The sequence below is a fragment of the Muntiacus reevesi genome, chromosome 6, assembly GCF_963930625.1.
Source record: "Muntiacus reevesi chromosome 6, mMunRee1.1, whole genome shotgun sequence".
NCBI classification, from domain to species: domain Eukaryota; kingdom Metazoa; phylum Chordata; class Mammalia; order Artiodactyla; family Cervidae; genus Muntiacus; species Muntiacus reevesi.
In genome coordinates, this window is record NC_089254.1 from 61,923,254 (window position 1) to 61,940,492 (window position 17,239).

Consider the following 17,239-nt stretch of genomic DNA (forward strand, 5'->3'; position numbering starts at 1 on the left):
TGGGGGTACAGGCAGAGATACCAGCCATGGGAATTGAGCTTGGCTGAGAGGACACAAAAGACACAGGCTATCTGAGGTGGGGGCTCAAGTGAGCCTGGGGCTCTGGCTGGTCATGGCGGCGGCGGGGGGAGGCAGGCGCGGGGGGCGGCGCGGGTCCCAGGTCCTTACCATAGGCAGCAGGAGGAGAGCAGCCAGGGAGGCCTGCGCGATGCTGGCCATGACGCTGCTCAGCCTGGAAGGCGGCTCAGGCCAGTGCCGCCCGCCTCTCATTCACAGCCGCCACTGCTCAACCCCAGGTGTCTACAGGCTAGAAAGGAAGGAAAAGCATGAGTCCCGCAGGTTCGGGGGCACAGGAGGGGCAGGGACAGTCCCTCTCCCCTAGGCGCAGCAAAGCCTGCAAGGGTACCCCCGTCCATGCCTTTGTATGTGCGGTTCTTTATTCTTCTAACACACAAGCAGCTGCCGAGCACCTGCTCAGTACCAGGCACTGGGGCCACAGCAGGGAACCCGCTGGCCCCAGTGCCCATCGGACTACGAGAATGGTCTGGATGGCTTTTTCCTCCGCAGCAGATGACTGTGTCTCTGGATCTCCCTCCACAGGGGCAAAGTTTTAGCTGGCACATACATGCTCCCCAGAGAGGACACTTCTGGGTCCCTCCTGCTCTTGGGTGCAGGCATGTGATGAATTTCCCACCTATGGAATGTGGATGACATGACACGTGCCACCTCAATACTACCTATCCCTAAGGCAGCACATGCTTGCCCCTGCTGCTCTTCCCCCGCCTCAGACCCAGTTTGGACGGATTAGTCAGGATAACACCTGAGGGATGAGGAACAACTCGCCAGTGGCAGCCAGGATGATGGAGTGGGCCCCGGGGCACTGAGCCTCCCTGCCAGCCTGAAGGCCCACCTAGCTGCCGGCGGTTCCGTGACAGGGAGCTGCTCTTCTCTCCAACTCACTGGCTCATAAAGGGCCGCTTTGTTCCAGCAGCCAAGCCTGGTCCCCAGCAAACATAGCATCCTTTCACCCTGCCTCAGCCCACCCGGCTTCCAGGATAAAACCATCACCAATGCAACAGACAAAACGTGATGCTACGGAGGATGTGCTCAGACCTCGAGGATCTCCTCCTCAAAGCTCCCAGGGACGAGACAGGGCAAAGGGGGTCGAGTGAGGAGGTTGAGGGAGCTCCAGCACCTGCCCAGAGAAAGAGTTTGGTCTGCTTCTAAAATCAATGAGTAATTGATATGCCTCACATGCCAGCAATTCGGCATCTGGGTATCTATCCCAGGGAGATAACTGCACTTGTACAGAAAGAAGCATATGCAAGAATGTTCAGCATCATTTAAAAGAGCATCAACAGCAAAAAAAAAAAAAAAAATGGGGCAGCCAACCATCCATCAGGCAGGCACTGTTAATAGACCCCTGCATAGCCATACAATGAAGTACTAAACAGTAATTAAAAGCTATTATTACTATTAAATTATTACTAAAAATATTGACGAGGCCCATATCAGGGCCACCACTAACCCACAGGTGCTGGGGTTGCATCCATGGGGAGACCCAAAGGGCTGCATCCCAACCATGAGTCCTTGCACACCCCTATCAATGGGCAGAGCAGCAATCACTCCAGGGCCCTCTGTGGCCCCGGAATTTCTACCTCCTCATACCTCCTTCCTCTCCTCACCTCTTCAATCTCAATCTGGTGACAAATAAGCACCCAAAAAGGAGAAAGAAAACCAATTTTAGGAAGGTTCAAGGAAGGGGGGACCTTCTCTACCTACCTGCTGTTCTGCCTTTTGGGGGTCACTTGGAAATACTTGGGGGCCTGGGTATCCCCAAGAGATGCTCTGAGAAGGCCAGAGGGGCCTCAGGGATGCTGGCCCAGTCTCTCCTCTGCAGGTCAAGAAGGACTAGGCAGGCTGGGGAAACACTGGCCCCAGCACCCCAGGCACAGGCTTCAGCCTCTGTACCCCCTCCCAGAACCCTCCATACTCCTGGGGCCACCAGCTGCCTCTGGCACGACGTGGCACTGGTGATCCCCGGGGGGATCCGTCATGTCCACTAACCCTAGGGAGGCCAAAGCCCTGTCTTCAGACAGCTGGTGCTTCCTCCACACCTGGCTGGAAGAGAGGAATGCTGGGCCCACAGTGCCTCAGCAGATGCTGGAGACTAAGGGCTCAGAAAAGCTACTAAGGCAGGAAGACTCCGATATCTGGGCTGAGTCTCCCACACATGCTGCAATGCGGAGCAAAGGCTGATGGGGCCTGGGGTCAGAGAGGCTTCCACCCAGGACAAGGCTGGTGCCCCCCACACCTCCGCCTACCACCCTGGCAGTCCTCAACTTGGGCTGTCCAGCAGAATCACTGAGGAGCATTTAAAAATACTCCTGCCCAACTGAGTCAGATTCCCTCAGGCTGGGCCTAGGTACCAGTGTTGTTTAAATTCTACAGGAGATTCTCATGTAGAGACAGGATTATAAAGCCTCTGCTTTAACCTTAATAGAACCAAAAGTGTTAACCTAGAAGAAGAGCAAGTGGCTGGCCCCATTGTGTTTGTTCTAGGGGGCAAATGGGTGGCAGCAGGCAAGCAGAAGAAATTTGTTTTTGAGGACTGGTGTTCTCTTTCTCTCTCTCTCAGACACACACACACACACACACACACACACACACACACACACACACAGAAACAGGTCTACAGAGAAGAGTATAACGACACATCAATTCCACAGAGACAGACTTTACCCCCAGGGCACCCACCTGAAGGCATCAATACAAACACCCAAGTGTGGAATAATGAAGGTGGAGACTCCTTCGGGGATTGACAGACAACACACACCTTCACAGAAATGCCAAGGCACCCCCACAGAGCACAGAACAAAGGTATGTGCAGATGCATCACCCAGAGATTTACATCTTCAGGTACCTTTATCAAATTATTAACACATATAACCACAGACGCACTCATTCTGCAAAAGCATTCAGATATTTAGAAGCAACAGATTTATCTGGATTCAGATGGAACTGTAGGTACACACACATGAGTATATGAGCATGCACACAAAGACACACAGACAAACACATCCATACACACACATACACACACCCCACACACACACACGATGCCCTGACTTGCAGGATGCTTATCCCTGCAGTGGATTAAAAACAAGCTGAAGCAGAGGCCCCAGCCTAACTGCTTAACCATCCCCCAGCTCTCTGCTTTGTCACCAGGCTGCTCAGACAATGTGAGAACCAAGAGAGCAGTGTAACCCCCACCCCACCCCCACCCTGTGCCGCAGGGTAGAGGGGATACTCTCAATATGAGGCCTCCTCTGCAAGGAGAGCTGGGTTCCTGATTCCCACTTTTGCCCTCTCTAGTCCACCTTCCGCAACTACAGTCTACCCTCTGCCGAACAGGACACAGACATCACTCACCAAGGCATGGAGAGAGGGAACCTGCCGGCTCCCAGGCCTTGATCATCCCCCTCCCCAACCTCAGCTGGGAACCTGGTCTCAAGATGTAATCCCAGGCCCACCTCTTTTCCCAGACCCCCACCCCAAGACCACTGTACAACGCTTAGAGTTTACAATGTGAGGCCACCTGCCCCAAACCTCATATACATCTGGACCACATGGGTGGGGGGGGGGGGTCCTCTGTCCCAGGAAAGCCCTTCCAAATGTAACCCCTGGGTCTGCCACTCCCAGCCCTGTCCCCTGCTCCCTGTCAAGGTTGCCTTCCTCTTCTGGACTCCCCCAAGTTGTCAATAACCTTCATAAGGGCCACGGTCAAGCCTGGCCACTGCAGCCTGGGGTTGGATTCTCCCCTCCCTCAGGATGGATGCTGGGCTCTTTCAGCCCCACCACACATGTGGCTCAGGATAACCAGCTCACCGATATTCCCAGGTTTTGTCTCTTGGGTCCAGGCTCTGCTGAGATAAACCGGCTTTTGAAATTGATCTGAAGGCAATTAAACTACATACTGACATTTAGTATGGTGGACTTGAGAACCATTTTGCTAGAGTTTTAAACTTAAAGACCTCAGGCAAGCCACTTAACTTTTCTGTGCCTTAATTTGATTATATGTTAAATGAGAATAATAATACCTACTTCATAGACATTACTAGGAGGCATCAACCAATTCATGTAAGTTAACTATAGACAGGGCTTCCCTGGTGGCTCAGTGACGAAGAATCCACCTGCACTGGGGACCCGTGTTCAATCCCTGGGTCGGGAAGATCCCCTGGAGAAGGAAACAGCAGGCCACTCCAGTATTCTTGCCTGGGAAATTCCATGGACAGAGGAGCCTGGTGGTCTATAGTCCACGAGGTCCCGAAAGAGTTGAACACAACTTAGCGATTAAACAACAATAAACCATAGACAGTAGAGTATATCCTGGCTCCCAATAAGGACTATCCATATGTTAACTATTATTATCCTACCACCTTGTGTTCAGGGTTTTTTTAACCATCCTACTGTCATCTCTACTCCCATGTTATTCCCTCAGTCGTGTCCGACTCTTTGCAACCCCATGAACTGTAGCCCACCAGGCTCCGCTGTCCATGAAATTCTCCAGACAGGAATACTGGAGCAGGTTGCCATTCCCTTCTCCAGGGGATCTTCCCGATTCAGGGATTGAACCTGGGTCTCCTGCATTGCAGACAGATTCTTTACCATCTGAGCCACCAGGGAAGCCCTCTATCATATTCAAAATGGGAACATCAGGTCTGCTGCACTTTTATTCACTAATGGCTAACATTTATTGAACACTCAGTACATGCCAGGCACTATTCCAAACAATAAATATACATTAACTCATTTCACCTGCCCCAAACCTATGCCGTCATCATCCTCACTCTACGGCTGAGGAGACTGAGGCACAGAGAGGGTAAGTGACTTCCCCAAGGTCACACAGCAAGCATGTGGTAGAACTGGGGAGTGAACCGAAACAGCCTGGCTTCAAAGCTTGTGCACTCCATCCCTATGCTCCCACCACTCTCTGTTATTGCTAAAAGGAAGACCAGCTCAGAATCCATGGGTATCCTAATAGCAATCCCTCTCACAGCCCCTGGGACTAGTGAGGCCGTCTGCTACCCCTCTGCCCACATTTCTGTCTGAAGCACCCTCCTTAGGAAGAGTTCATGACAGACATAGCATTTCAGACGTGAAATGGACTCTGAAGGCCACCTCCCCATGGTACTGAGCCTCCTGTGGGGAAACTGAGTCCAGAGTGGGGGAGACACTTCCCAAGGTCACCCAAAAGAGAGTCCCAGAGCCTTGCCTGGCAGGAATAGATGAGTGACGAATATGCAGACTTCAGGGGAGTCGGCTCCTCCTTCCAGACTTGGGAGGGCCTGCCCTCCTCAGGACCCACAAGCCCGTGACTGGCCTGGGGCAGGAACAGGTGTCCTCCAGCAGCCACTGCGCCAGGCAGTACAGGAAAACGGCATCATCAGTCAGCACACAGGAGCCAGCGGTGACTCACTGGGCTCCGCATGGAGTGGGAGGGGACATGGAGACCCTGCAGCATCTCCCACGATGGCCAACCCTGCATGACCCTCTCTGTAGCCCTCCGTGCTGAGATGGTCCAGTGCCTGGGCTGGGGAGCTCAGCCCTCTTTCGGACCCTCAGGGGAAGCTTTGATGTGTTTCCACCATATCCTTCCAGGCCAGCCCTGAGCAGCACAGGTTCTTCTGCCTCTTGGGAGCACCCACTGGAGGAGGGCAGCATCTCACTCTTCCTCTCCGTGGAGCTGCAGAGCCCTGGGTCCCTCTTCTGTCCTCATGGAGTTGGGGCATCTCCTATTGGCATCTCCTCTGGCCGTTCAGCATCCGTCCCCATCACGGGGCAGTGCCAAGCCTGGACACCAGATCAAAAACGACCCAGAGAAAGTGGACCATTCACCTCCCTTTCTCTACAGAAGCTCCATTTACTCATGAAAGCTGAGCAGCACCCACCCCCCACTTCCTCCTCTCCCTCCTAGTACAGGGGACCAGTGAGGGAAGGCTGGAAGATGAAACACTGCCCCTCCAGCTCACCCCTCAAATGGAAGGAACTTAACTTGTTTCTGGGAAAGAAGAACCTCTTTTCTCACCAATAAGGTCAGAGCTGATAAAGGTCAGTGCCCAATGCTGCAGTGAGGGGTGTCCTGGCAATGGACAGATTAATCATTAATGCGAATGTTCTTCTTTGATGTTCAGATGTTCCCCTTTCTAAGTCTGGTTCCTGGCGGCCTATGCACAGCAGGAGACAGAAGTCATGTCCCTGAAAGGGTCTCCTACTATTCTTACACATAGGGAACCTGGGTTCAGGAAAGGCTGGGCACGCATGGGCACTGGTAGCATGTCTGTGTGTGTGTGTTCGTCACTCAGTCATATCCAACTCTTTGCAACCCCATGGATTGTAGCCCACCAGGCTCTTCTGTCCATGGGATTTACTGGGCAAGAATACTGGAGTGGGTTACCATTTCCTTCTCCAGGGGATCTTCCCAACTCAGGGATTGAACCTGGGTTTTCTGCATTGCAGGTGGATTCTTTACCGTCTGAGGCACCAAGGAAGCCCACCCATTGTTAGTAATGTCCTGTTTCACAGGTGAGGGTTTGAGGCCCAAAGTGACTCAGAGTCTTTCCCAAGGTCACGCTGCCAAACCCTTCCACACTAGCTAGTTCAGGTGCATCTCCTGTCCCTTAAGGGTCCTGGGAATCCTCTCTCAGGGACAGCCCCCCAGGGCCTGGAAGAGGAAGAGAGAAGAATGGAAATAAGGAAGAAGATAAAAGAAAGGAGAAGGCATGAGTAGGGGCGAGAAGTGATGGAAGGCAGTGGGAGGTGGGGGGTGGGGAGGAGAGGGCAGTAGTGGGGGAGCTGGAACAGGAAGCAGGCGCTGGTTTGCGGATGGGTGACTGTGCACCTCCCAGGCAGGGGCTGAGGCTCGGGGCAGGTGGAATGGAGAGCGTGCCATCTGCACTGCCCTTCTTGCTAACCAGCCGTCCCTCTGGAGGGGATGCTGACCCCTGGAAGGGAGGGCCAGCTCTGACTGGCACCCAGCACAAGTCGGGCACTCGGTGGGCACCCTAAAACCCTGAGGGGTGCCTGGTGATGAGCTTAGAAAGGTGACTGAAGAGTGTTGAGGGACCCAGCAAGGTGGGGGGTGGTGAGACGGTGGAGGTCGGTGCCAGTCTGGGATGCCAGGGACGCAGCAGCCTAGTTACAGGAGAAAGGGCTGGGGCACTGAAGAGTTTCACGCAGGGGACTGAGGTGCTAAGCTTCTCATTTAGGGAGTATTCCTCAGAAGGCTGGTGAGCTGAGTGGAAGGAGAAAACACAAGCAGAAAACCTGGAATCCAAGTAGAGGAGATGGGGGTGTGGGCAGGGAAGGGCAGCTGGAATGGGAAGTGGAGGACAGAATCCAGAGACTTGAGAAAGTGGGGAAAGATCTCTCAGGCCCCTCCTCTGGGGAAATAGCAGGAAAGAAATGTCAGAAGGGGACAGGAGGGATAAGAAGAAACTGAATAGGACCCAGTCTACCACACAGCCTTAAATCAGAAGCTGGAACATTCATAGGTATCCGCAAAGGAACTCTTATGTTTTATTCCCCAGCCAGCCCTCTGTGGTGCCCATTCGTCATGGGAGAAAGGTGACAGCTAAGGCAATGCATGGAGCTGGGATGAGAGAGTCCAGGTATTCCACAAGACCAATACAGCCTCCTATCACCACCTCCAGGAAGCCCAGCCTGGCTGCACCCACCTCCACTGGCCTCACTCTCCTCTGACAACTACCAGCCCTAGATGAGGAAACCCCTCACCCCTGCCTGGGCTGTTTCAGGTTTCATCCTTGTCTTTGTGAGTTTGAAGTCTTGTCTGAAAACAAGGGGCATGTCCAGGTCTCCCTGCGGGTTTTCCTCCTGGTGGAGGTGGGCATGTCCTTGGCCAACAGGGTGAATGGGAGAGGGGCTCAGGACCTGTTTGGTGAGTCCACTGACATGATATCCTTTCATTTTCAGGCATGAACACTGTCTCCAGGAGTCCTTAGTGTGGGAGATGTATAACATGAACCCAGCAGAAGCTTGTCTAGGATAGGATGCTGAGGTCAGGTGTTAAATAGATGGGTACCCTGAGCTCCAGGCAGGGTGAAGACAGGCATCCAGGGCCCCCTAGAGCACTGTGGGCTCCCAGGACTAAAGCTCTTCCCTCCTTCCACCTCTTAAACCAAATTCTCTTTGCTAACCTATAGCCCAGGAGATCACAAACCCTTCCAGCTGGTTGGATCCAGCCTGTCACCTATTTTTATACAGTCAGGGAGCCCAAAATGGTTTTTGCATTTTCAAATGGTCAGGAAAAAAAATGAAAAGGCTCATATCTCATGACACAGGAAAACTGTGTGAAAATCAAATTTGTGGCCATAAATAAAGCTCATCAGAGCACAGCTCTGCTCATTTGCATAAGTAGCATCTACGGCTGCTTTTACGTTATGACAGCAGAATGAAGCAGTTGCAACGGAGTGTACAGCCAGCAAAAGCCTAAAATAATTTACTATCTGGCCCTTTGCAGAAAAAGCCTGCCAACCCTCGCTCCAGCCTCACGCAACACACACACTTTCTCCATTCACTGTCAACGCCGTGCACGTGGACACTCATCAAGGAAGACTGTGATCTTCGTGGAGCAGACACCTCTGTCCCCAGGCATGTTCAGATTTGTGTGAGAGGGTGTGTCTCCATGTCCGTGTGTGTGTCCCCATGTCCCTACGTGTGTTGCTCTCTGCTGTTGCAAGCTTGCCCTGGCTTTCTGGCAGGTGTCACAGGAAGCCTTGAAGCCACCCCAGCGGTGTGTCACTGCCTCCCTGTGTGTCACTGTGGGGGTGGCTGCCACCACGTGCCTCTGACGGCATCCAGGGCTCAGTACAAACATGCTGCAGCTGATGAGTTTCCAGACTGCATGTTGCCAGGCAGCCAGACCACTAGCCCCAGCCCATTCAGACCCCAGACTCATAGACTCCTCCATTCAGGGGTAATCAAGGCTTCCAGGGGCTCTAGGCCTACCTGTCTGGGGTATGGAATCTCTGCTCACACTCCTCCCCAGACAGGAAATCCACTGTCATCCCCCAAGTGTCAGCTCCACGCTGGGGTGGCTCTCGGGGAAGAGACGAGGCCTCTCTGGCACCGAGCTGAGCTTGTGCTCTGTGACTGGCACTCCTTGGTTCTGCCCTCCAGCAGACACCACAAGTCCTCCACCTAGTGCCAGCCCTGGTCAGGGAGATCTGTGAGACTGGATACCTGGGACACATAACCTGAGGCCACATCCCCAGGAAGAAAGCCACTCTGTGGCTTGAAGTCTTGACACCCTAGCCTTCCAGGTGTCTGTTGATCTGTAAACCCCCATTTTGTTTTATTTGGATTATTCAACACAAATTGAGGGAGTGTCCCAAAATAGGGGCATGGCAGAGAGGGGTGGCCGCATAAAAGGGGTGGATTCCCGTGTTTCTCCAATCAACTCCCTGCCCACCTGAAACTGACAGAAAACAGCACTTAATGGATCTTTCAGCCTGATTAGTTCCCAGAACGTAGGCAAGGGTCCTTCAGGAATCTCCCCATAGACATTCCCTCTCATCGCAAACAGGAGCAGAGTCATACATCCTGTCCCAGGCACAGAATCATGGACGAATGACCCATGGCAGGGGCAGGAAGGCAGCGGGTTTGCCTCCCTGGTCACCCCACACACACTTGTTGATGAACTGTTTGGAAGATCCGGCCAGGGCCTGCCCCAGTGTGTTCTATTTCTAATTTATAAACTCAAATTTTGACTGGCGTCCAGACTGGCACCTCTGCTTGTCCTCCCCAAGGTCAGAAGGCAGCAGGAGCCCCAGATTCATCTGGGTAAGGGACTAGGGGTTCTGCCAACCCCACCCGCACCCAACACCAACTCAAACTGGCCTTCTGAGATAATCTAAGTGCTGCTCCTCCCCACTTGCCCCTACCCCTCCAAGGCTCATATAGTTTTTTAATCCCTCCAGAGGCCCACAGCCACTCAAAAGCCTCTAGCCTGACCTTCAGAACGCCTTTCTGCCCCTCTCCAGGGAAAGTTGCCCCCCTCTGACTGTGTAGCCCCCTCTCACTCTCCAGCTGCCCCGCCCCCCCAATCCGCAGGGCTGCTCACTGGAAAAGCCAAATGCCATGTCTTTTCTTTTGGTAGTGGGGAGGAGGGTGCTGGAGGAGATAAAGGAGACTGATGCACCTGTACTAAAAGCATAGAAATCCTCTGGAGAATTGGGCAGGGGTCCACCCTCCCTCCCCCAGCAGCTTTCAAAGGGGGTCTCAGCACCTTCTAGGGGCGAGCTTCCACTCCCAGCTCCACATGAAATACACTCAGTTCCTGGCTGGGCTCCCTCCCGAGTGTCTAGCTCCATCCAGTGGCACTCCGGCCGCTTCTAACCCACCACCCCCGCTTCCGCCCCCAGCCCCGCCCCGAACCCCCTCCTGCAAACCTGCAAAGGTCCTGCCAGACCAGGTTGCGAGCCCCTGCCTGCCACAGCTGCAGCGGGAGCCTGTGCCTTTAAGGAAGCGGGCAAGGGTCTCATCTCAGGCGGGCCCACTTCAGCCAGGGGAGACGACTCGTTTCTCCCACAGGCTCCCGGGGACGTTTCCTCGCGGAACCGCAGAAACCCAGGCATCCCGACCCCTGCCTCTGCACCGCGGGAAGCCCAGAGACAACGCTCTTTTGAACCATTGCGAAGGTGTCACTACTCGGGAACGTTATATACGCTGGCCCGTACCTCACCCTCTACACAGCTTGTCCCGAGCCCACCCCTCAAACCCCATGAAGACTGCGGTACCCAGCCCCCAGGGAACCCTCCAGCGTCGCCTTCCCGATCGGATCCGCGTAGCCGCGTCCGTCTGCCTCAGGAGTAGGTAGACAGGTCCCTCTGGGTCCCTCCGGTCGCAGTGCCTTCCCGCCCCGGGTCCTCCCTCCTGGCACGAGGAGGGGCGCCCGGGAGCTAGCCGATCCCACCCCCTGCGGGCTGCAGGGATCGGTCTCTCCGGAGCGCGATCCCAGACACTGGGTGGAGGGGGGGTGGCTCGGGACGGAGGGTGGCAGAGTGTCGCGCAGGAAGGAAGCAGCGGCGGGAGAGGGCTTCATTTCGGTTTCGGGAGGTTGGCCCCGCTCTGGCCCTGGCCCGCTCTCCGTCGGTGAAGGACGCGGCTGGCGGAGACAGCTGAGCTGGAGGAGGGGGTCCCGAGGCCCCGGAGGGGCGAAGGTTCTGGAGTCAGGGGAGGGCGGACGGGGCGTAGGGGGGCAAGGGCGGCGGGGCGGCGCTTACCTGCTCACCCAGGGGCCTCGCGGCGGGGCCGCGGGCTGCGGGTCTGGGCAGGCTCCGCGGGGAGGGCGCGCAGCGGCGAGTCCGCGCCCCGCTCCGCCCAGAGATGGGGAGCTCGTGCGCTGAGTAGCGCGCGTAGAGCCGGATCTCCTCGTCTGTGGGTCCGCCGGGCGCCGGGGTCCGTGGGTCCCTGCGCGGCGGCGTGAGCTTGTGCGCACGCGGGGACCACGCTGGCCTGGAGCCGCCGCCGCCGCCGCCGCTGTCAGTCGCCGCCCGGGGCCCGACCGCGGGGCCCCCGGCCTGCCCTAGCCCGCCCCGCGCCGCTCGTCCGCCCAGCCTCGTCTGCCCTGCCGGAGAGGCGCCGCCTCCACAGCGAAGCCAGGCCGGGGGCTGGAGGGAGGCGACCGACCACCGCCTCCCCCCGTGCTTCGCAGGCTGGGGGGGTGGGGTGCAGGCCAATGGGCGCCCGGGGGAGGGGTTAGGGGAGCCGGACCCCGCCCGCCGCAGGCCAGAGCAGGAGCTTTGGCGCGGAGACCTGGGGGCGAGGATGCGGAGGCGACAATCCCCCTCTGTCGCCCGGCTTCCGGGACTCAGTCCCGGGGTTCACCTCCTTCCTTTCAACCCTCTCGAAATACCCAGAGCGAGAAACCATCAGTCTTCTGCCTCCCACGTCCTTCTGATTCCCTGTCAGAACCAGTTCCTCCTCCTCCAGGAAGCCTTCCTTACAGGGCAAATGCCAGACTCCCCTTGGGATTTTTCTTTGCCCCCACAGCCCTGGCCTGGGAACGTCAGCTAGCTTCCGGGAGCCTGTCCGAATGTCTTCAAATGTGATCCCCTCTAAGGCCAGAAAAGGGAGGTGGGGTGCCTTACAGGGGTGCCCTACAGCAGCTTAAAACAACAGTGCTCTGGGGTCAGATTGCCTGGCTCCCGTCGCGGCTGTGCCAGGGTTAGCTCTGTGAGCTGGGGCAAGTGACTCGGTGTCTCTGAGCCTCAGCTACTTCCCTGTATAGGGGCATCACAGTGCCTTCCCCCCACACCCCCCACCTCCTCACAGCATTAAACAAGACCGGGACTAAGTAGGTTTTCACTGATTTTATTTCCTCACTAATGAGTTAATTACTATTGCTACACGAACTCAATGGACATGAGTTTGAACAAAATCCAGGAGACAGTGAGGGACAGGAAAGCCTGGCTTGCTGCTGTCTGTGGGGTCACAAAGAGTTGGACATGACTTAGAGCCTGAACAACTATTACTGTACTGCTCAACCTCCTCCTGGTACAGATGGATAAGCTGAGGCTTAGTGAGGGGAACTGACTGACTCTTTGCAACGCTAAGGACTACAGCCTGCCAGGCTCTTCTCCATGGCAGTCTCCAGGCAAGAATACTGGAGTAGGTTGCCATGACCTCCTCCAGGGAATCTTCCCAACCCAGGGATAGAACCTGTGCCTCTTGTGTCACCTGCATTGGCAGATGAGTTCTTTACCCCTAGTGCAACCTGGGAAGCCCCAATCAGGTCAAGGTCAGGTAGCCAGTTGGTGGCAAAGCCAAAGCCCAACTGAGAACAGTTAGTTACATACTCCCATGCCAAGCACTTACCCTTTGTCCACCCCCACCAGCCAACCCACTGCTCCTACCTGCCCCTGCTCATGGTTTCTTGGTCTTACCCCAGGTGTCAGCATCTGAAGAGCTCCCTCCATACCCCAGCCCACAGCTCTGCAACCAGGCTCTGGCTTTCCTTATTCCAGTAAGTTACTGCTTGCCTTCCAAGTGGGTTTGAGTTTTGGGTATGCCACCTTGTTGAGGAAGCTTCAAGAAGGAGGAGGCGGGAGAGAGAGACTTGAGCCTTTCCTTGGGAATTCTTGCCCAACTGAAGAGAAGAATGAAGGATGGAGCAGGACTCCATAAGGGTATCTGAGTGTCCAGAAAGTCTGCTTAGTGAGCTGGTGGTTTCTTTCTACAACACAGTGAACCCTGGCCCCCTCTGGTACGCCACACTGTTTGTCTGCATGGATCACATTTCTTTCAGTCCAGGAAAGCTTCCTGGAAGAGGAGGATGTTAGTTCTTATCTGTATCAATAAAGAGTGAGACCCCTCTGGAGAGAAGAGGGCTCGGTGCCTTGGTCAAGTCAGACAGACAAGACCAGCAGAACTTCTCTCCAGACCTGAGTAGACCCATTTCTAGATTGTTGCCTGACCCCTGGCAGCTTCCTTTCATCAATCTTCAACCCAGTTGTTTGAAGATCAAATGAGATGCTGTGTGTGGAAGTGCTCTATAAACTGTGAAATGTGAAGAGAAAAGAGGGGCTACAACAATCTTAGAGTCAGGAGGGAAGCATGGAACTCAGGACATTAGAGGCACGAAGTGTGAGAAAGGTCACCTGCGGCAAGCCAGCTGTCCTTGGAAATGTCCATGGTCAGGCCACTAGATGAGGACCCTTGGCTCAGAGTCAGCCTTTGTTTCAATGTTCACTCTCTTTTCCATACTCCAGGTCCCCCTCTGGGCTCTGGAACACCTGCTCTCTGTCTTGTGTCCCAGATGTGTGTCTTGCTTGGTGTGGGCAGTGAGCAGGTTGAGCATCCCTTCCCCCCTCTGCCTGGGCAGCCAGTGGACAGGAATTAACCTGCAGTCCTCCGCTCACATCCCTTCCCTTCACCTCTTCCCCCTTTGCTGTCAGGCTCCTAGCCAGAGGGCAGGCTTCTAACTGACTACAGCTAGGGGTCAGCCAGGGCTCTGGGTCCCACTGTGCCATCCATGCCCAGCATGGAGCAGGTAGGGGTAGAAATCCAGCTCCTGCTCTGCCTGCTGCCCACTAAGCCAGGCACACAGGGTCCACCATAAGGGACACTTCTTAGAGTTGGCTCTGGACAGGGCACCTCTCTACTCTCTCCAAGGTGTTGCAGTCCTTATAGATGGCCTCTAATCCCTGCTGTACCTAATGACATCAGCTTAGATGAGCCACAGGAATGAGCATCATCGGAGCTGGGATCCAGGAAGGCTGACTAGTCCCCTTCTCTGTGAATGAAGCACCCAAGCCTGGAGGGGCCACAGGACTAACCCAAGGACGCACTTAGACTGGGGACTAAAGTTTGTGTCCATGTGCCCAGTTTGGTGTTGTTTGACCTTGCTAACAGCCCCGATCATTCTGGAGCAGGCTGGCCGCTCATGCTCCGGATTGTTCTCCACACATGCAGGCATACAGCTCTGGTCTCTCCAGACAAGCCTGTTTCTCCTTCAGCAGGAGCTATGCCAATTCTGGTCTCCCAGACTGGGCCTCCCCACGGACAGGACCAGACTTCCTTCTTTTTCCTCCTCACCCGGCCTGCCTGGCTTCATTCAGGGAAACTGGAGGCCGAGCGACCACCCGTGGGACCACCCGCTCCTCCCAGAGGACCCCTGGAGTTTTCTTCTCTCCCCTGGGGTTGGAGGCTGGGGTCTCCTCAACAGTTTTTCCCTCCCCTGAGGTGCTCATTGCCTCAGCTCCCTTCCACAAGCCAGCCAGCCAGGCGGGCAGCAGCCGAAAAAGATGGATTTTAATTCAATTTTCTGAGATGTGGCAGAGGGAGATGGATGCCAGGCTGCCCTACCCAGCATTCATCTCTCCTGAGCACTGGTTCCCTCCGTGACTCTCAGCCCCCACCCAGCCCACCCCACGCCAGCCACACCAGTCCAGCTGCGCAGGCAGGAAGAACAGCGCATTCGAGGACACCGAGGCGTGTTTATTGTACAATAAACAGCTGACATTTGCTGAGGGCTCACCTTATCTGGAGCCAGTGCTTCTCAACCCTCCGGTGCTACAGAATCCTTGGGGAGCTTTAAAAATGTCCCCATGCCTAGGTCTCACCACCGAGATCAGTAGACAGTCTGTGATAAGGCCTGGGCAAACGGGTTTTTTTTTAAAGCTCCCCAGTGGATTGTAATGCGCAGCCAAGGCTCAGAACCACTATCATAAGCCCTCTGTTAAACGCCTTCCTTGTGCACGTCACAAGGTGGCATGCTCACATGTCTGGAACCCTGAGAGGTGTGTCGAGGGACCGTTTCTCAGTGCACTCAGCAACCGTCAGCAGCCTCTTTTACTTCCTCTGGGAACTATTCATATACATATGTTTTTGTTTTCTACATGCTCCAGGCCATGAAAAGGATGGGAAAGTAACTGCCTTCTGTGCATTTGCCCATCTAATTCCTGTCTTGGGAATGTGCTGGGCCTTGCATGGCGGGCTATGGAGTCTGGGTTTCTTTCTATGAAGGAGCAAAATGCTGACCCTGGGCCACTTCTCACACAAGCCAGTGCACAGTTCCGGGGAGAGCTTGATACTGAATGGCCCGTGGTCACCCTCTGCATCTATGCTGGAGTCAGACAGCCAGGGAGGCTCTGAGTCGACCCAAGTGCATCAGGGAGTGGCCCCTGGAAGGCCCAGAGACACAGCGGGGTGAGCAGGGAGGCTCTGGAAGGTCAGTCCCATGATGGTGCGTAGGGCAGGTCCAGTGCCTCTAAAGCTCCCCTCTCCAGCAGATAGGCAGTCTGCAGGGACATCCAGGTACAGGCCTGGGCTCTCCGGGGAGAACATCATTCCAGAAGCAGGCTTGTACCTTCTCACCCAGGGGGCAGCATCCTCGCTGGATAAACCGGTACCCTCCAAAGCCTTTTCAGCTACCCCAAGGACCCTTGAAATTTTCTAAGAAACCAAGGCAATAAACACCAGGCTACTTAGACCTATGGTTTTCAGACTGTTCCCCAGGAACTCTAGAATACTTGAAGCTGCCTCACCAGAAACCTGGAGCACAGACAGGAGGAAGGCATGTTCTCAGAGCCTCCTGGGAGCTCCTCAGAGCTCAGGAGTTCTGCATCCTCTCTGTTCCATGCCCACAGGGCATGGTGATGGATGAGGGTGAGCAAGGGGAGGACTGTCAGAGGAGGAGAAAGAGACCAGGGGTCACTGATTTGGGAATCCTAAATTCTAAGTGCAGACTTGACTGGTTAAGCACCCCATTTCACAGAGAAAGCAAATGAGGCTCAACAGGAATGATTGGCTCAAAGTCATAAAAGCTAATTAGTATCAGAGATGAGGCCACATACCAGGTCTCTGGATTTCAAATCCTGAGTTCTCTCCCCTGAACCATAACTCTAAGAAAGGAAGAGGTGCTTCCTGGGAGGTGGAAAGTGTAGGTAACTGTGAGTAGTCATCAAAAGAGGTAAAATGAAAATGGAATATTACTTGGCCATTAAAAAAATGAAACAATGCCACCTGCAGCAACATAGATGGACCTAGAGACTGTCATGCTGAGTAAAGTCAGTCACACAGAGAAGGAGAAATATTGTATGACTTCTCTTATATGTAGAATCTAAAAGGAAATGATACAAGTGAACTTACAAAACAGAAAGAGACTCTCAGAGGATGAACTTACGGTTGCTGGGAGGGAAGGATGGGGCATGGGATAATTAGGGAGTTTGGGATGGACATGATACAATGCTATATTTAAAATGGATAGCCACCCGGGACCAACTGTGTAGCACATGAACTCTGCTCAATGTTATGTGGCAGCCTGGATGGGAGGGGAGTTTGGGGGAGAATGGATCCATGTATGGAAGAAGGCAATGGCACGCCACTCCAGTACTCTCTCTCTTTTTTTTTTTTTTTTTTCATTTATTTTTATTAGTTGGAGGCTAATTACTTTACAATATTGTACTGGTTTTTGCCATACATTGACATGAATCAGCCATGGATTTACATGTGTTCCCCATCCTGAACCGCCCTCCCACCTCCCTCCCCATCCCATCCCTCTGGGTCGTCCCAGTGCACCAGCCCTGAGCACTTGTCTCATGCATCCAACCTGGACTGGAGATCTGTTTCACATTTGATAATATACATGTTTCGATGCTCTTCTCTCAGATCATCCCACCCTCGCCTTCTCCCATAGAGTCCAAAAGTCTATTCTATA

General features: G+C 54.5%; 1 protein-coding gene across 1 annotated transcript in view; it reads right to left on the bottom strand.

The window, feature by feature from the left end:
• Positions 1-11,600, bottom strand: part of ADCYAP1R1 (ADCYAP receptor type I) — a 57,103-nt gene extending 45,503 nt beyond the window's left edge. Inside the window, exons 1-2 of the mRNA XM_065939191.1 lie at positions 11,304-11,600; positions 169-307 (exon numbers count right to left, since the gene is read on the bottom strand). Coding sequence (XP_065795263.1) covers positions 169-270 — 102 coding nt within the window. The 5' untranslated portion in view covers positions 271-307; positions 11,304-11,600. The remainder of the gene's footprint in view (positions 1-168; positions 308-11,303) is intronic.
• Positions 11,601-17,239: the final 5,639 nt, after the last annotated feature.